At 26.8% G+C, this 20701-nt stretch overlaps 2 protein-coding genes across 4 annotated transcripts in view; one reads left to right on the forward strand and one right to left on the reverse strand.

Annotated features, from left to right (window-relative positions):
- The window catches only part of LOC107444940 (glutamine synthetase), a 99467-nt gene extending 91428 nt beyond the window's left edge, over positions 1-8039 (forward strand). For all 3 annotated transcript variants that reach the window (XM_016059219.4, XM_071183585.2, XM_016059218.4), the window contains exons 4-7: positions 600-746; positions 2182-2309; positions 4375-4574; positions 7229-8039. In XM_016059219.4, the coding sequence (XP_015914705.1) occupies positions 600-746; positions 2182-2309; positions 4375-4574; positions 7229-7517 (764 nt within the window). In that variant the 3' untranslated portion in view covers positions 7518-8039. The remainder of the gene's footprint in view (positions 1-599; positions 747-2181; positions 2310-4374; positions 4575-7228) is intronic.
- A 219-nt stretch (positions 8040-8258) lies between these two features.
- Positions 8259-20701, reverse strand: part of ValRS (Valyl-tRNA synthetase) — a 36833-nt gene continuing 24390 nt past the window's right edge. Inside the window, exons 17-26 of the mRNA XM_087159840.1 lie at positions 20440-20565; positions 20231-20335; positions 19032-19179; positions 17766-17893; positions 13917-14075; positions 13336-13545; positions 12615-12729; positions 10996-11168; positions 9683-9832; positions 8259-8576 (exon numbers count right to left, since the gene is read on the reverse strand). Of these exons, the coding sequence (XP_087015966.1) occupies positions 8502-8576; positions 9683-9832; positions 10996-11168; positions 12615-12729; positions 13336-13545; positions 13917-14075; positions 17766-17893; positions 19032-19179; positions 20231-20335; positions 20440-20565 (1389 nt within the window). The 3' untranslated portion in view covers positions 8259-8501. The remainder of the gene's footprint in view (positions 8577-9682; positions 9833-10995; positions 11169-12614; positions 12730-13335; positions 13546-13916; positions 14076-17765; positions 17894-19031; positions 19180-20230; positions 20336-20439; positions 20566-20701) is intronic.

Genomic DNA, 20701 nt, shown 5'->3' on the forward strand with positions numbered 1-20701 from the left:
TATTCTTACGTAATTCTGTGATATTATCTTTATTACGCTTCATTTACATTACATTTTCTTTTTGAAATCGGTGTCTTTTTCCGTTTACCAATTATCATTTTTGGTGCAATTTATATTAATATGCTACTATTAAAGAATTAAAGTTAGAAAAATTCGTTAAATGATTATGAACTAAACGATCAGCTTGATGAGATATATCAGCTTGTCTGGTGAGTGGTTGGGAATTCTCCAAATTTGTTATAACAGTATAACTTTAATTTATAGTTACTTAAAAAAATGATTAATGAGTAAAAATTTTACATGCACTAACAGATTATAGAATCATTAAGGAAATGTTTGTAAGTGGGAAGGGTCCTAGCGTAACCAAACTGAATTCTTTTTGGTACATAAGTGAATAATATCGACTTTCCTATAAAAAATCTGTTTTATGTCAAGACAATTATTGTGAAGCAATTATCGAGGTGGGTGTTAGGCAGCGAAAAGGAGGCTTAGCCAACTAGTATTTAAAAATGTTGTTTAGTTCGTTCTTCTAAGAGTTCAATAAGACTTCAAATAGCCTCTCCTTAGTTCAAGAATATTTCTTTTATTCCTCCTTCTAGAATCCAACAAAAGGCATTCACTAGTTAAGGCTATGGAGAAAGCTGCAGATTTCCACCCATGGTTTGGTTTAGAGCAAGAGTATACTTTGTTGGATGTTGACGGACACCCATTCGGATGGCCTAAACAAGGATATCCTGGACCTCAAGGTGAGAATGAGTCAAGATCTGAGCAATTAATATGTAGAATGTTCGTAAAGTTCACCTTTCATATATATTATTTAGAATCTCCGTCTAGAAAGTATACACAAGGGGGCGCAAATTAATATTTAAGCGAGAAAGTAAAACTGTTAAAATGTGTCGAATCATCAGTGAAGAAAGTGGATTGCAAAACATCAAAACTAGTTTGATTGTTCAGTAAGAACGTAATTACATCTGATAATAAATAGTACTTACTTAGCCTCATGACTGTGCTAAGTGAAAGGCAACATTCAACTCTATTAACTCTTCAACACATTTGTTTCCTCTTACAATCAAGCAAGGTTTGATATTTTCAGTTAAGTTTTTCTCAGATTTTGACAGTATTTTGTTTTATACTCACTTAAAAAATAATTCGAAACTCCTAATGTGTGTACTTTAGGGGAGAGTGGGGTCAATTGTAACAGGGTACGATTGTAACGGAGCAAAAATTTCAAGTGTCGGGTTCTAGATTTGGTTCCTAGGTGGCGCACAAGGTGTATTTAATAAATCTACATGTACACCCCTGCTGGCAACCATTTTTATGTACTTTTGAAAGAGTTACGTCACAAAACATATTTTCACGCTACGTAAGTACTTTTTTTGGTATTAGGATATTATATTGTAACAAAGTAATTTTGTTTAAACAAATAAAAATTATTAACCGAATATGTAAGTGGACATCTTAATTAACATTTCAAAAAAAAAGAGATTAGTTTTGTTAATTAACTAGCATTGTTTTCAACAAATGAAGCTGAAATTCCGTTTCGGGGACGATTGTAACAATAAGTAAAGGGACGATTGTAACAGCTAAAAATAAATAATCTTATGTTTACAAACCATTACTTAACTCTTTAAGAACCACCAATAGTTCCCTATATCATTTATATTATGTTGCATGTGCATTATTTTATTTGTCACCTTTCACAGCACAAATTAAAATTTTTAACCCTTTAAAGTTAAAAGTTTAACCCTTTAGGTCTCTGCTCATTATTATTTTTACTCCTAAAATATCGCTACTATTTTGATCAATAAAAAATATATCACAACTATAATAATATGTATAATTAACTATGTTTTAGTTGAATTTAAGTGCACGACTGTCAAAAATTGTTAATAACTAGTATAATAACATTTAAAATAAGGTATTTATTTTTTTTCTAGTAGAGGATTGTCTACTTTACTCGTCTGTCAATTAATACTAATGATATATTGCATTTTTTGTTAGTTAAAAATAGTTAAGTAAAAAATTTTACAATTGACCCCACTCTCCCCTACTAATAAGAATTCTAAATCTATACATTAAGGATTGTCATTGTAAAACACACTGTATATAAATTTGACATTGCTATATTATGCTGATTTTAAGTTCTTGTTTTTCATAATTATTATGCAATATTTTTATTAGGACCTTATTATTGTGGAATTGGTGCAACAAAAGCCTATGGTAGGGACATTGTTGAGGCTCATTACAGGGCTTGCTTGTATGCTGGTATTAATGTAGGTGGAACAAATGCCGAAGTCATGCCTGCTCAGGTAAGGTTATTAAGCATAACATTTACAAAATGACCTTTATTAAAAAAAGTTGGGCCTTTTGTTTCTGAATTCCTAAAACCATTTAAATTTAAGTCAATCCTACGATCAGTATAATTTTAGAAGGATGTGGAACTTTTCATTTATTAAAAAACTTTTTTTTTCAACAATGCCCACCTGGAGAATGAACTTTCTTCACACAGGCCTATGAAGGGAAGATTTGTTGGCCACTTTTTCAGGGGCAACATATTAGGTGGGCCAACGTTGCTCCCACAGTAAGGATAGAGAGTACAGAGAAGAAAACATCCTTGTCTATCCCGGGATTCGAACCCAGAACTTTGCAAGGCCAATTCCTTGACCCTTAGACAGGCCGGTCGGCTTAATTAAAAAACTATAATCAAAAATAAAAATTATAAAAAACTCTAATTAAAACATCTGTTTTTGTAATGGAATTTAATTATTTTGCATACTTAATTTTTTAATTATTCCCGATGAGGGGATCATATGGAGTATTTCCAATTTTTTCTGCTGTGACTGTTATGTTTACAGAGAAAATATAAATTCGGGCACAGATTATTTGAAAATTGGAGAAAGCATTTTAATTCAATATTTTCACACACATAAAAGTATGTAAAAATTAGCATAGTATTATGCAACTAATACCATATAATTTGCTATAAAAATACTTCCATTTTTTTCACTAAATATCATATTGCTTCCTATAACTACAAATTTCAGAAGACGGAAATAAAATGCACGGTTCCCTATATTGGTTCCATAAAGAAGATGGATAAAATTCAATAAAGAGAATCAATAAAAACTTTTTATTTCGAGCATACTAAAAAAAAAATGAAAATAATTCATCAATGAAAATTCTTAAGATAGAAATCGTAAAAGAGTTATGCCCTTAAGGCTATAAAATAAATGCTATAGAAATGTCCTTTTCAATTCAATTCCTTCCTTTTCAATACATCAATTTTTCATACACCAAAAATTTGATGCAATTTTTTCTTTCTTTAATAATTTTAATTAAAAGAGTTTTAGAGTTTAGATAAAAGTTTTTCATTACTTTAATTTTCTTCTTTATAGTATTTCTTATTATTTTAATATTCTGTTTTATATAATAAAAATTATTAAAACTTGTACAAAGTGAAATAAGAAACCGATGTTAGCTAAATTCAGCTCTTCAACTTTTGGCAGCCTCTATTTATTATTATTATTATTTTTTTTTTGTGGTGAAGCACAGCGTATTCTCGAAACAAAATATAGTTCCGGAAAGAATTTAGAAATATTAAAATAAAGCTTCAAAAAAAAATTTGCTTTTTTTTATTAAGAAATTTCTTGCACATTGACTCTTTTTTTAGTTAAACATTTTACTTGAGTATTAAAAAACAATTAATTGATAATGGTAATAACACTATTTGTAGTTGCATTTCAGGTACATTAAGTATTATTAAAATCCATTTTTAAACTTACATTTGTTTACACAATAGATAAATCAAAAATCTGAACTTATTTTCCCGTATGTTTCTTAAATAAAAAATAATAGAAAGAAATTTACCTTCATGCTAATGATGCATTCAAATAGTTTTATGACTAACTATCATAACTATGATTACAGTAAATGTGTGCAAAGATTTTTTTTTTCTCACTTCAATATTAATTTGTGACCCCACATGTTTAGATATTTTATGTTTTTGTTTTAGCAAGTATTTTTTAGTTTTAACAAGAATATTAACAGATATAAATTATAGAAGTAAACTAGTACTGTAATTATGAAAAGAGTTTACGAAAATAAAAGTGACAATAATCACTGAAGTAGGAAGAAAACCTCCTAAAAGTTAAGCTGCTTTGCAAACAACTTATTCACAAAACTGGGTTACTAATAGATTTTTCATAAATCCGTTTCAACTTCTGGCTTGATGATAAAGATTTATACTTTAAAACATAAATTTTGCTATTACTACGATAATGTCTCCTCCACCATCATACAAGTTTTGAAGTTGTGATAGATAAAAGAGAGTGATTATAGAACACCTTGTATAATAGAAATACTTTTTCATTTCAGTGGGAGTTCCAAGTTGGCCCATGTGAAGGAACATCAATTGGTGATGAAGTTTGGATGTCAAGATTTATTCTTCATCAAATTGCTGAAGAGTTTGGAGTAGTTGTAAGTTTTGATCCTAAACCAATGCCAGGCAATTGGAATGGTGCTGGAGCTCACACAAATTTTAGTACAAAAGCAATGAGAGAAACCAATGGATTAAAGTAAGTCTGATTCAACCCTTTAATACGTATTCTGTTCCAAAAAAAGAAGTTAAAGTATAGTTCGTTCATCAGGAGTTGGCACTTGGCTTCATCTCCTCGGACGAAGAATTCATTTTAGGACGGGGTGTATTGGGAGAAACGTCCCCGCGCTTGAAATTGAGACAACCCTTACTGCTCGCCAAATGTAAACAGTGAATTCTTTTTCAGTCACTTACTTCGCTTTATCATCTGCTATTATATCTTTCGTTACTTTAGCTAATTAAATATATTACAGCAAAATGCCTCAAAAAGGACATACTATTCACTCAAAAGAAAGAAATGTCATTAAATTTATGAAATATTGTTAAAAAAAGGCACATAAAAATTGCAAAATAAATATTTTTGACATACAATCGCCAAATAGTAACCTTGTTCAGAATTGTTCACATCCTTCTCCCAAAAATAGCGAAATAGTATTGTCGGATACCACGTGATGAAGGCGGAGCCAAGTGCCAACTCCTGGTAAACAAACTATATACACGGTCTGACTATACTAGTTTCTCAAACTCAAATTAATATTAAAGCATGAAAGGAACATAAAGCATGAAACGATCAAAACATGTCAAATCACCAGTGAGGAAGGCAGTTTAAAAAAACACCATAACCATTTTGATTGCCTTATTGAACTTAAAGATGTTAATAACAAGGGCTTTTTAACTGGTCCTTTTCAGCTGACAGTTAAACATGTTTTTAGTCCTGTCTTCTTCAGTAGTGATTCACTACCACTTTTTTGCTCAGTTAAATGTTCATTAGCGACTTCTAATGTAAATTAAATAATATTTTGAATCCATTTATAAAAAGGCTCTGAAAATTATAGTAAAGATGCAGATTCTGGAACACTTTTTTTTCTAGCCTGAATTTTTGTAATTGTATTAATTGAAATCAAAAAGGATTTCCTTAGTTTATCAGCTATTTTTTTTTATTTATAAAGAATTCATGAATTAAGATGATTTAAAAAAAAAATTCCAGTATTTTGCATCTTTGTTGAATGCACAAGATTTAATACAAATATAATTTATTTTATTGCTTTGTAACTGTAGATAGTTATCCAGGAACTTTGACATTTTTAAGCTGAAAACCATCTTTTTTGAATTTATGTTAAACAGTAGCGATATATCATCCTTAAATCTACCTACAAAAACAAAATTATTCATTTTCCCACGCTTTTAATTATCTTAGATTCATATAAATTAAATGCACGAAAATACTTCAAATTGAGTCCTTAAAATCGCTATAAAATTTAAAAATATGTAATATAACATGTAAATAAAACATGTTTTACTGTGTAAGATTCACATATTGTAAAGAACTATTTCAAAAAATGAAAAAAAAGAGCCTATCAGACCAAATAGTTCTAACAAACAGATAAATTTTTCTAACTTCCATGAATTTTGGAAATATAATTTCAAAACTTGTTCTACCTTCATAATTAACTAATCATTCTAGTCTTCTCATCATGAATTAATATTCAGCAATTTTGTTATAGGCAGAAGCTTGAATAGGTCAAAGTTTCATTTTTTTTAGTCAAAAACTTCAACAATTTTTACTAAAACAGAATCGTAAAACAAATATTTATATTTCAAGTACAAAAATGTAAAGTTGCAGTAAAGAAAAATGAAATGAAACATTTAGGTCTCCAGAAATCTAACATGGAGTTAACATAATCTTAAGATTACCACTAGAGCAGTGTTTCCCAAACTTTTGATTTTTGTGTACCCTTTTTAAATTTTTCGTAATGCTGTGTACCACTAATAAAAAAATGAATGCATTTTTTACTATAAAAAAACTGCACAAGAGTAAAAATCACAACTGACTGTTGACACCACTAATTATTAACTGTTAACTCTACAAAAAATAGTCAACAGAAAAAGACGTAATCGTAAATTTTCATGGTTAGATTTGTTTTTGCAAGATATTTCGCATAACAACGTGTGCCCCCGGTAAACTGCTCCCGTACCCCTAGGGGTACGTGTACCACACTTTGGGAAACACTGCACTAGAGACAACCTAATCTAAAGATAGGAGATTTAAAATTGAGAATATTCTTATTTCTTAGTGAAAATTACGGTTTTCCTAGTGTAGATATCAATAGTATAAGTAGATATTGTGAGACCTAAATATTACTTTTTTTAATTGTTATTTTACTTTCTAAGCTTTGCATTCTTGAATAGAAAAACTAAAATTTATAATATATTAATGCTTTCAAAATAAGTTTTTGACTTTAAAAATATGAAACTTCATGCCTATTCTAGGTAATTTAAATCATTTTAAATTTGACAAAAAAATTTGTTTAGAGGAAATAATTTATTAAGCTTGAAATTCTGAATTTGGAAAAGTTTTTCGTAATATGACCCACTCTATAATTAACTGCGTTTTAAGTTCAAGTCCCAACACTGTAACTATCCAACTTCTGAGACAAAAATTCTACTTTCAAGCACTGTATCTCTACTGATTAACACCAAAGGATAAACAATTGATTTATGGAAAAACAAAATTGTTGTCAGATTAAAAATTAACATAAAACATCACAACATTTTTAACTAAAAAAAGAAAATAAAGCATGAATGTAATATTAGAACTACATAATTATTAAAATTTTATCAATCAACTTGCAGATTCATTGAAGAAGCCATTGAAAAGCTATCTCGCAACCATCCACGCCACATTAAAGCTTATGATCCAAAGGATGGCAAAGATAACGAAAGAAGATTAACTGGATTGCACGAAACATCAAGCATTCACGACTTCTCTGCAGGTGTTGCAAATAGAGGGGCCAGTATTCGTATACCTCGCCAAGTTGCAGAGAAGAAGATGGGCTATCTTGAAGACAGAAGACCATCTTCGAATTGTGATCCATACGCTGTTGCAGATGCTATGATCCGCACAATTTGTTTAGATGAATAAATGTTCATGATGGTAGCTAACTTTTTGAAAAACTATCTTACATGTAAATCAACGAATAAAGTTTCAAAAGTTTAAATAAGAAAAATGGAATATTTTGATAAATCCTTTTATATGCAATATAGTTTTATTTTATAATTTTAAATACAGTACCTGAAAATTTTATAAGACATTGTATGAAATTTCAAATGATTTTTTTAATATGGTAATTAAAAGTTAGTAGTAATTTATCTAGTTTAATGAAAAAGCATGCAATTAATTAATGCTAAATCAAATTATGAAAAAAATTTATATTGTTTAACTGAATACATAAAAATTATTTTAATTTTGCATTTATTGTAAAGTGCCTTAGAATAGACTCAGTTTATAAAATAACTTTGTACAAAATGTCTGTAAATGAATGTTGATCATTTTCGATATGTATCTATTCTTTATCTATGTATAAATGGATAGTTTATTGATGTTTCTGAATTTGTACTATTTTTATGATATTTTATTTCAATTCATTAAAATGATGAAAATGTTTTTGTTTGTTTTTCCTTAGTAGCAGTAGACATTTTTAGAAAATAGAGCATGGTTATCTTAAAATGATAGTTTCTTTAGTATCACTGACAAATTGTAACATTATGAGACAAGAGTTTAAATAGGCAAATCAACATTTAATTAAAGCCGTGACAAAGCAAACTTTACACAGAGACTTGACTCACCAAGAATAAAAATTACTTAAAATAATTTACTGCAATACATAATTAGATAATTTTATTGAAAATAAATAAATTATATATAAAAAAATTGTACAGTGTTTCAGTATGAATAGCACAAATTTCTTCTAGCATTTTATTAATGATTAATTAGAGAGATTTCAAACTGTTTATACTTGAATGATTTCGTCTGCAGAGCTGTGGTTTCATTTGCAAAATAATTTAATTGTTACTGCTTCTTAAATATGAAGGAATGCTGTGATAAAAGCAGATAGAAAACTCAGCTTCAAGCAGAGTCCATAATTTTTAATGTCTCTATTGCTTGTAGGACTTTGTTCAATTCCCCTTCACTTAAAGTTATCTGAAAATGAATACATGTATTAGTTATAGTTAGCCAGGGAGGTTCAAATTTTTTTAGATTGTTAGAAAAAAAAATGTAATTTAAACAGTAATATTTTTGAATTAAAAAACATTTGTTCATACACTCTGATAAAATTATAGTAATTTTGTTACTGCATTTAAATTAAATCTTTAACTTTATATCCTTTAGAACTTCATTAGTTTTAAATGTGATTTGATTAAAAAAATTCAAACTTTGGTTGTAAGACAAAAGGCCGCATAACAATTTAAAGATTGCATTTGGCCTGTGGACCACATGTGCACTCCTTCTTTAAAGTTAAAAAGTAACATCCCAGTGTTTATTTTAGTAAGTAAATATGAGGATATTTCTTTCATTTATTATATGTGAACAATATTGTCAAAAAAAGTTAAACTTAATCATAAATGGGTTAAAAATGAAGTAATATTAAAACAGAGTTTCGTTTTTCAGTATACTTTAACATAATTCAACATCAATATTAATTGCTATTTCTTCAATAAACTATATTTTCTCTAAATTGAATCTTTATAAATTAAATTAAAAATGATTTTGATTACCACTACATATACATATAAAACATATTTTCTTCTTTCTTTGCTCATTTACGTCGCACTAGAGCTGCACAATGGGCTATTGGCGACGGTCTGGGAAACATCCCTGAGGATGATCCGAAGACATGCCATCACAATTATGATTCTTTGCAGAGGGGATGGCACCCCCGCATTGGTAGCCTGATGACCTGCACGCGAAGTCGAGCACTTTACGGTAGAACAGTTTAACGAGGACCAATACCGTACACCCTCGGTCCCTACGCAGACTGATCCAAGTGGTCACTCAACTGCACACTGACCGCAACCAGTGATGCTGGACTTCGGTGATCTGCCGGGAACCGTGTCTTAATGATCAGTTCACTGCGGGACATATAAAAATGCATAATAATTATATGATGGTATAGGTAAACTTAAAAATATATTTGTTATCACCTCACTTTATATTTTATTATATACTCCCAGTTGGAAAAATAGTCCTTGGATAAAGTAAAAATTGACAGTTATACCTTTACCTATATTAAACACTTCAAAATATACCTTTTCTGCATGTGATTCTCTAACTGCAATTGGAACTTTTATCTCATAGTCATCTACTTGAGTGGCTTCTTTCAACTTGATAATTTGAGAACTAAGTTTTTGTTGTTTCTGCTCTAATCGAGTAATTTCTTTATTAATATCAATGTGACCCTGAGGAAAAAGAAGCATAATGAAAAAAATTATTTTTCAAAAGATAAAAAATATATTTAGATTAATTCCTTGTTATTGTTTTATTAAATAATTCAATAAGTAATCTCATTAAAATAAATATACACAATTTGACAATTAATGATAATTTAACTTAAAATCATAGCAGACTCTAGATACTACTTATCATATTTGTAATTTTTATTACTTGAACAAAGTAAAATTATAATATTTCCCAATGAAATTATTAAGGGAACTGAATAACATTTCATAATACAGCAATAGCAATTTAATATATAATATATTTTTGCTAATAAGAAATTAGTTATCTTGAGTATAAATTAGGTAGCATATTTCTAGATGAAATATAATACAGCTGTAACAATGTAATAAGTAATCAGACTAACGCAAAAACAATTTGACTTTTAAACAAGTAAATGTATCATAAAATAAATCATTTATCTGTGCCCAGCTGCGCATCACTGTTTACAAGATGCCATTAATTGAAGGGTTTAGATTCATGGTGAAAAAACACCTTTTTGTTTAAAATTTCAAATTAATTTATAAATGCTATGGTAAAGCTTCAAACTGTATAACACAAAACCTAACATCAACAATATAATAGTTTTAAGCTCTCTGCTTACATCAAATAAATATTAGTAATATTTGTGCATATCATTTTGAATTTATTTAACTTTTCAAATTAATTTATAAAACATATGATAAAGCTTCTATCTTTATAACACAAAACTTAGAACCAATAATGTAATAGTTTTAAGCTCTCTACTTACATCAAATAAATATTAGCAATATCTGTGCATATCATTTTGAATTTATTTAACATTTCAAATTAATTTATAAAATATATGGCAAAGCTTCTATCTTTATAACACAAAACTTAGAACCAATAATGTAATAGTTTTAAGCTCTACATCAAATAAATATTAGCAGTATTTGTGCATATCATTTTGAAATTATTTAAAAATCCACAGCTTTAAGAAGCCAGTTTATTATTTTTTAAAATTATATTTAAAAATTCATTCATTAATGGTTTGTAGTTTAATTATCAATTAAAAAATATTTAGGGATACTTACTTTAAAAAAACAAAACAAAATGGATAGGTTTTAATATTTATTATATTGAACCATTTAGATACAATACATACCTTCAAAAGTAAATATGCTTCACAATTTTCAGATATTGTAGTGATCGCACATCCTTTGGGAATTTCTTCAGAATTTACTAATGTAAGAGATGCAGAGGATGTGAGGAAAATTATTGTATCACTTAGTTTTGATAAGCAGGCTTTTATATTTTCATCATCACACTTTAAAAACACTAAAATAAAGAAATTCAAATTAGCAACAAAAGTTTCCTTTTTTTCCTTCATTTTCTTCCAAATAAGGCAATTTAATTTTTTATGTTATAGAGCAGGGTTCCCCAACCTCTTTTTTTCCCCTTCAAACTCAAAAATTCAAATCTGGTTTATGACATCTATTTAAATAAAAATAAAAAAAAGAAGAAGAAAAGGTAGATTACAAAAAATGGCTACACAAAGAACAAGTACATTTAAATGGTAATTGGAGACATTTATTTATAATAATGAAATTAATAAATTAAATGAACATTTCCTTTTTTATATTCAAGGTTTAAAATTTAAAAATAAAATTAGCTCTGAAATTGTTTTCTATAAGTCGCTTAGGTGAATTATTATAGAAAAATCAAGAAGTTGTTATTCAAATATTGTAGTGATGTTTGTAGATTATGATCCTGTTTGGGTTACAATTTATAGATTGAGAGGATTTGCCCCAAAGGCTGAAGAATAAAGAAGTTTTTTTTTTAAAGCTAAATGTTTTGAATGTAATCTCTTTAAAAGTAATTTTTTTCAATAAAGCTAAAAAATGTGAACCTTTTCTTTACTTAACTCTTAGTCCCGAACACTGTTCTGGTGCTATGAAAAACGACCATTTTTAATCGTCTGTACATTGCTTCGATCATGTATTTTCTTACACTAGTCTACTGATTTGTGTGGCTTTTTTAATTTGCAGCATTTCTAACAGATGTCTCTAGCAATCCGGAAGAGATTAGATTGTAAAATTATTTGAAGGACAGGTTTTACTGCTTTTAATTTAGGTGGGGAATTTGTAAGAGTTAGTTTTAACTTATTAGCATAATACACTTTGTGATTAGTTATTTACCAATTTTGTCGGGATATAATTTTGTAATTACCATGTTTTAAATTATAGCATACCACAGCTGAAATTTGAAAAGAAAAAAAAATTTAAGTATTCAAAAATTCATGTTTTCTTTCTTCCATTTCCAAAACATTTTCCAATCTCCTGGAAAATGTTCTTTCCAGTTTTAGACTTAAAAAAAATAAAAAAAAAAAAAAAAAAAAAAAGTCTTATTTTTGCCATTATTAAAATCTCAGAAATTAATATATGCAATAGCTATAATCATTTTGATTGCTGATTTGAATTCATATGATCAATTAGAATATAAAATTATTTAGTAAAAATATGCTTATTTTTGGTTCTATTAAAACAGGAAAATGAAACAGTTAAATTACTTTCTGTCATAATATTGTAGTATTCAGTTATAATATTATGAAACCACAATTAAAAATTAGCACATGTATTTTTCATTGAGACAAATGGTTAGAATGAATAAGGAATTATTTAAGACAATTTTAGTAAAAAGATATTAAATAAAGAAATAGAACTAACATATATAAACAATAAAATGTAAAGTTTCAGTAATGATCATGTATATAAGTATACTTACAGTCTAATTTTTCATTTTTAGCTAAGTTATAATCAGCTCTTAAAGATCTAACTTTGTGGATGACATCTTGAGCAAATGTAACATTTTTCTCTAATTCAATATTCTTCCACGGGAACTAATATAAAAGGACAATGTAAATAAATATTCATGTTTAAAATATAATCTTTTAGTATATTTGTATGTTTAATATTCGTGCATATTAATATAATTAAATAGACAATAAATTAAAATGTTAAATAATAACTTATAAAATAAATAGACAATTAAATATAACTTAGATTTTGAATGTAGAGTGTTGTTCTTAAACTGATTTCAATCAAACCATTAAGAATAAAAAAATTGTATAAAAAAAAAAAATCAATCTTAGAAAATTTTTTAAGATATAGACAAAATATTGAAGTTTCATCAATCTAATCATTATTAGCTTGTCCAAGTTCAATAAAAAAAATAAAAATATTTTTTTAATTTACAAATCAGAAGTTTATGTATTTTTAGAAAGGAAAATAATAAGAAAGGGAAAACAATAACGAAGAAAAGAAAACTTAGTCCTAAAAGGTTTGTCAATATATAATAGAAACCATAGTTTTCCCAAAAACAACATAAATAAAATTAAATCCTTAAAACTTTCAATGTCCTAAAATGTATTAACAATGTGATTTTATAAGATATTAAGTGCAATAACAAAATAATAGCAAAGTTTAATTAGCAGTCAAAAGCTTACCTCAGACAGTATTGGGTACCGTGAAATAGTAATACTAATGGTGGAATCATTCTCACGCCTAGGAATTCTTTGATATAATTCTTCTGTAACAAAAGGCATAAAAGGGCTCAACAGCTTTAGACCTGTGTCTAAACAAGTATAGAGCATTTCTTTAGAAGCCTCAGTATTTTCTTGAGGCTTATCAGATTGAAAAACAGGTTTCAAAGATTCCTGCAAAATATCAAAACGTTTTTAGATCACAAGGCTTTAAAATGAAATAAGACGTATTGTATTTATAAAACTGTTTGTGAATTGAAATGGTTTTAATAAAATTGAAGTTTATATCATTTTAACATCTATATTCATTTTACTAGAAAGATTTATTGAAATGTTGAATTGTGTAATGTATATAATATATATATATATATATATATATATATATATATATATATATATATATATATATATATATATATATATATATATATATATATATATATATATATATATATATATATATATACACACACACACACAAATAAATAACTAAACAAAAATTAAAAATAACATCAAAATTTGTAATTTATGTACTATATAATTACCAAATAGACATCACACAAATCATAGAGCCAAAATGAATAGCAAGCTGTAGTGGCTGCAGGAAAATCATAGGATTCAAAGCCAGCATTACAAGCTTCTACAGCAGTGGATAAGCGACTTAATATCCACAAGTCCATAATCCTACTGTCTTCAATACTAACCTAAAATAAAATGACATAATTTGAAAAGGATAAAAATTGATATTTGAAATAGCTAAATTAGCTTGAATTTTTTTTCTCAATATTTGTATCATTTTTACCACGTTTATATAAACTTGCCTTCGTGTATGTCTGTCCGGGTGGAATTTTATAATCGATTTTAAACTAACTTCCCGACTAGCAACAAACTTAAAATTTGCCACATAGTTCAGAACTGGATGACAATGCATGAAAATGAAGAGAAAAAAGACATACAAAGTAAAATAAAATTAAAATTTAAAAAAAAAAAATTATTTTCGAGATTGTCTTTTGTTGTCGATTCCATTATTTCAAATTAGTATTACATGTCAGGTGAAAAGATTTTTATTGTCGAAGTATTTTTATTGGCTGAAAAATCACGTGGTAAGATCCAGTTTTTCCTCATTCATTTCCAGATTGTTTTGGTTGTCATCAGCATAAAACTAATGAAAGTCGTAAAGGTATTGTTTTTCTATAAAGATTTTTGTATCCCTAATTTAAAGTGAAAGTTCTATTGTTTTAGTAGTGGTCTTGTAGTAGTCTTGACTAAGAAAAATAATCTAAATAAAAATATATATTTTTAAAAACCCCGTTTTTTGTAGTGAAGAATAATATTTAAAAAGTAATAATTTTTAAAAAATATGTAATAAAAATTAAAAAAATTATAATTTAAAATAAAAAAATTCAAAATAAAAAATAATATTTTCAAAAACCACGTTTTTGTAGTGGAGAAAAATAATTAAAAAAAAATTTGAAAAACGAAAAACGTGGGACACATGAAATACATAACAGTACATATACACATTTTCTTACTCATACACATGCACAGCCACACATACATCCACATACATATGCATGTACACACATACATCCACATACATATGCATGTACACACATATTCCACATCCACATTCAGATACAATTACAATGACAGATATACATACACATATACTCAAGAGCACACACACACACACTAATTTAACATTACTGTTATGTATTTCATGCGCCCCACGTTTTTCGTTTTTCAAATTTTTTTTTAATTATTATTCTCCACTACAAAAACGTGGTTTTTGAAAATATTATTTTTCATTTTGAATTTTTTTTTAAATACTATTTTTAATATTTTCTATAAAGCATTTATTTTTATTGTTTAAAAATGCAAGAGTAAAAAAAAAGGAAAATAGGAAATTTCAATAGGTCAAAAATAGAAAAGTTCTGGTGGAAAGAGTCATAAAAAGAAATTTAAGTTGGACTTCAATGTAAATTACAAATAATAACAATTTATATAAAATAGATCATGTCCTTCATTGCATGTAAGAAGTTATCTCCAATGTATACGTTTCGTAAAGTTTAGTGTAGATTGCCTATTGATGTTTGTCTCTACTATTGCTTGTATTTTCATATGAATTAGTAAAAAAGGAGTAAATAATAGCCTCATTATGAATTTGGTACTCAGCATAGGTTGGGTGGCCACGCATTTCCACCTGTGGGCTTAGACTAGGATGCTTATGCATGCTTCCACTTTCTTATTTGTTAACAGAAATAGATGGGAAAACTATTCACTTAGGAAAAAGAAATTCCAATACTGATCAAAGAGCTACGTAATTTCAGCTGGTTAAATGCAAAATATAATGGTTGAAGAACGCTATGTGACTACACGGCTCAAAACTCAAACACACATTTCATGTAACGAAATCTGAAAGAGTCCGACTCTAAAACAAATTAGAAAAGACCCAGAAAGGCATTTAGAATCATGGGTCTTAATTTATCTGAAGATAGTAAACCTCCAAACCTCCTTAGTAAACACCTCCAAACCTTTTAACTTAGGTAAGTCAAAATTATCATTTCCAGTTGACTTATAATTGAAAGAAAATTTACAACTCAACTTTTGATTTACCAGTTGCATAAAACTGAGTTCTTGTCTAATTTTTTCTGGATGTTTCATGACACATTTACTCCTATTTCTCGATATATAGGAACATGCTATTCTAAATTCACACGATAAACATGATTATATACAAGGGGTGGACAAAATAATGGAAACACTAATGCGTTTACTCATAATCCTATCTATAAGTACTTTGATAATCATTTTAAAACTTCAGAAGTCTACTTTAGATAATGTGATTTCTCACACACATCAATGAAGAGTAAAGCTTTTGAAGGTTTGAGGGACTGTCAATAAATTACAAACAGACATTAGTGTTTTTAGACACCCTATGCCAAAAAAATGCAGTAATAAATTTGTAACTTGTAACAATAATTTTAATAAGTATATGCAATAATCGTACAGAATTTTGTAAGCCTAGCAAATATGTTTGGATATATGCATACCTAAATATTTCTGGAGATATGAACATTTTTAAGAAAAACCTATTTCTTTGTTTTCGTTATTTGCAATGACTTTAAATATAATCAGTAGAATTAATAAAAATTTTTTTGAATCAATTTAAAATTTAATTACAAAATTATTGCCTTAGAATTTGAGAAATATTTGCTGAAAACTGCATAAGATTTGAGTTATTAAAGTAGTTCTTTTTGCAAGAAATTTTTTTTAAATTTTTTTTTTATAAATTTTGCAGAGCATTTTGTAGTAGTATTTGAAAACTAATGAAAAAAGTCCAAAATGATAGGAAGTAATCTACAAATATTACGTGTCATAAGACAAAATTAAATTAAAAATGATGATACCTTACAATAAGTGTTCATACACCAAAATATGGTTGTATAAGGAAATAAAAACAAGCAAAAGAAAAATACTTTTATGGGGTATGATTCCCAACTATGCCGGCACTATTTTTAATAAATCTTGCTAAAGAACAATATAAAATTTGTGGAAAATCCTTTATCATTTTCAGTTTTGTTTTCCTTCAAAAAGTACAAAAACTATATAGAAAATTGCTCATTTTTTAAGATATGCAAATAGAACTTTTTTTAATTAGTTTTAAAATACAATTCACCACAAAATTAAAGAGAAAATATTTTTAATTTTTCCAGCGCAGATGCAAAAGAACTATTTAAATTCCTTATATCTTACAGAATTATAAACAAATTTTCACAAATTTTAAAGCAATTATGAAATTTTGAGCAATCATCATATTAATAACCAAAATTATTGTTACAAGTTACAAATTTATTGCTTTTTTTTGGTATAGGATGATCAAAAACAATATTTTCCATTTTTAATCTATTGTTGGTTCCTCAAACCTCTAAAAGTTTTAAACTTCATTGATAAGCATGAGAAATTGCACTTCTGAATTTATAAAATAATTTTTTAATTATCTTTTGAAAAAGATAAAAAAAAAAAAAAAATTGTTAATATAGAAACATTTCAATTATTTTGTCCAACCTCTGCATATATACGTGGGTGTGTAATGAATTTATTCATTCTCTAAAATTTGACTTTTTTAAAATTATTTAAAAAAGAGAGAGAAAAACTGAGCTTAGATAATGAAAACAATTATTTTCTTAATTATTCCATTCATTTGATATTATACGGATTACACTCATTTTTCTTTAATTAGCAACTAAGTAATTAAAATTTTTCTTTTAATGTTTCTTTAGAAACCATAAAATATTTATTATACGGATCACACTCATTTTTCTTTAATTAGCAACTAAGTAATTAAAATTTTTCTTTTAATCTTTCTTTAGAAACCATAAAATATTTATTACCATGAATTTAGGCTTAGGTTTGAAATCAGAACCCAGAGTCATCAGAGCAAACTTTGTAGCATTCCAAAGTTTATTACAGAAATGTCGATACCCTTCAACTCTGTTGATATCTAAATTAATATCTCGTCCTGAAATGAATCAGATTGCAAATCAAAATTTATAATTCAAATCTATGGTCACAAAGATTAAGAAACTTACTCATCCAAAAATTTATCAGTTCACAAATTAAAAATAAAATAGGGTTGCTTAATCTAAGAAAGTTAATAGGGCAGAAATAAACCAGAATGCAAATCATATTGTAAAAATGAAATCTGTGATCATTTAGGTTTGTGAGATTCTTCACGGCCTTTCTTTGAAATCAACCTGATAACAAATAAGAATTTTTAGATGAAATTGATGGTTATTCAAGCTAAGGTAACATTTACAGAAGTTGGCCAAAAAAATTAGGCTTTTAAAAATGAAATTAACAGAAAAAATTCAGTTTCATTTCGCTTAAAAAACAATATTCTGAAGAGGCAATTAACAGAACAAATTGGAATTTGTAAGATATGTTAATCAACTAGTAAACAATGTTATATTTTAACAATAAAAATTTCAATCATGTAATTTAAAATTACAATTGAAAGTCTTGAAACTTTGATCTAGAAACATGATCATTCTTTAGTTGTTTGTATCACAATAATAAACAACAAAAAAATTGGTAACATTATTTACAACACAATTTTTTTTAAATTAAAAGTAAATTAGAATCAATAATATAAGTATTTGTTACACATTGACATTGTATAAATGGTACATAAGACACTATACATATGCATTGCTTGTAAATTTAACTAATTTCAGCTTAACAAATGAAAAATGTTTTTCATGAAAAATGCCAAGCTATGTAGTCAAGTTATGCAGTTAAGCTAATAACAATAAAAAATTTTTTTAACTGAGTTAATATTTCAATAAATGGCTAACGGCTATTTTTGGTCAAATTGTCTCTTTCACATTAAACAATTCTGAAAGGCGTAATTAATATTACATTTAACACTAAATCACATTTCTCCGATAGAGATGTTTTACAGTAAAATAAGGGATAAAAAGAAACAATAAAGATTAAAATTATTCTAATCAATTTTATTTCTCTAAGAAAAAAATTCATTTTAAAAACATATTTTAAATTCAGTTAAAAGGAAGTTTTTGAAATGAAATCAAAATTTCAACAGCATTTATAGTTTTTAAAATTTATAAATGGAAAACATTTGTGTCAATGCAAATTACCTTGTGCAGTGTAAGCACATAAAGCAAATCTCAAAGCATCTGTTCCACATTCAGGAATGCCACTTGGAAAATCAGCTTTTTGACCCATTTTGGCTTTCTCAATTTCTTTAGGGTCAAGATTTGAATCTAATAATGTTGCATGTAAAGCCTAGGAATAATTAACTTTTAATAAAAAATAATTTTTTAAAAAAACATTCAGAAATACATTAATAATCATAATGAAAAAAAATTTTTTTTCACTGTAGAATATGTTTTATAAGCCAAAATTCTAATATTAAAGAAAAACATACATTAAATTGACACAGTTTCTAATAGCATTATTGCTGTGCTTTAAGGTGAGTTATTTACCTTCAAAAATCTTTAGTATCCCTTACCAACACAAAAATTAAATAAATAGGTAAACGGCAGCAAAAAAATAAAAAGTGTGGAAATATTCTTACGTAGTAAAATATATTTTTCACAATTATATATAAAAAAATTATTTCTCATAGTCTATTAAAGGACAAAAGACTTTCAATAAAATATATGAGAATTTTCGGAATCTTTTTAAAAAATTAATCAGCTTTAAACATAAAAAATAAATTTCTAATTTAGTTTTACTGCATTGAGAATAAAATACAAAAAAAATTTATGTAAAGCTAGCGGAAAATAGTACTAAGTGCATAACTAAACAAATTACCAAAATAAATACAACAAATTTTAAGTTTTTGAAATATTTACAACAACAAAAAAAAAAGATTTAAACATTATAACACCCTTTGCAACTCTTTCCTATTATAGACCTTTTAATAGATTTATTTTATTTTATATTCATACAAAATGTTTGACTAGTGATACTCCAGCAAACAAAACTGTGTAACAAAAAAAAATTTCCCTCAAAAAAAAAATAGAGAAATTATAAGATAAACAAAATTGAGTAACAATTTACAATTAAACCTGTTTTTAAACAAAACTCTAAACATTTTCAGATTACTGTCTTTTTAAGATCCAGATGTCGATATATATATATATATATATTTTTATCCAATAAAATTTTTTAAAACATTTGTCCAGAAAAAGCATGTCAGACTTTTTTTAAAGGAAAAAAATATTGCTTTCATATCAATCTGTAATAAAGGAACAAAAACAATTCAATAAACAATAAAAAAGTTACAAAACAGAAAAAAATAGAAGTCAGTATAAAACTTTTTCAATTATACCTCTAAAGATATTCCATTGATCATATCAATAGGATCAATTACATTTCCTAATGATTTGCTCATTTTTCTACCATGGGCATCTCTAACGATAGAATGCAAAAATACCTAAAAAGAAAAGTGATAAAAATAGAAATTAGTAAAGGTTAAAAAAAATAAATAATAATTAGGATATAAAATTCTGTGTTGTACAATATGAATTAAAAGATTACCTCTTTAAATGGTAACTGTCCCATTAATTGTATACCTAACATTACCATACGGGCGACCCAAAAAAATATTATATCATGACCAGTTTCCAAGAGAGTTCCTGGATAAAAGGCTTTTAAATCCACTGTCTGAAAAAGAAATAAGCAAAAAAGAGATATTAAGACTAACATTTAATATAATTATGGGTTTAAAATTACAGAAATTGCTTCAAATAAATGAATAAAATTTTTAAATTAAACAAATCAAACCTTTGAATAATGTATT

This window comes from Parasteatoda tepidariorum, chromosome 3 (assembly GCF_982258835.1).
Source record: "Parasteatoda tepidariorum strain Cologne lab strain chromosome 3, Ptep-v5.0, whole genome shotgun sequence".
In the NCBI taxonomy this organism is placed as follows: Eukaryota; Metazoa; Arthropoda; class Arachnida; order Araneae; family Theridiidae; genus Parasteatoda; species Parasteatoda tepidariorum.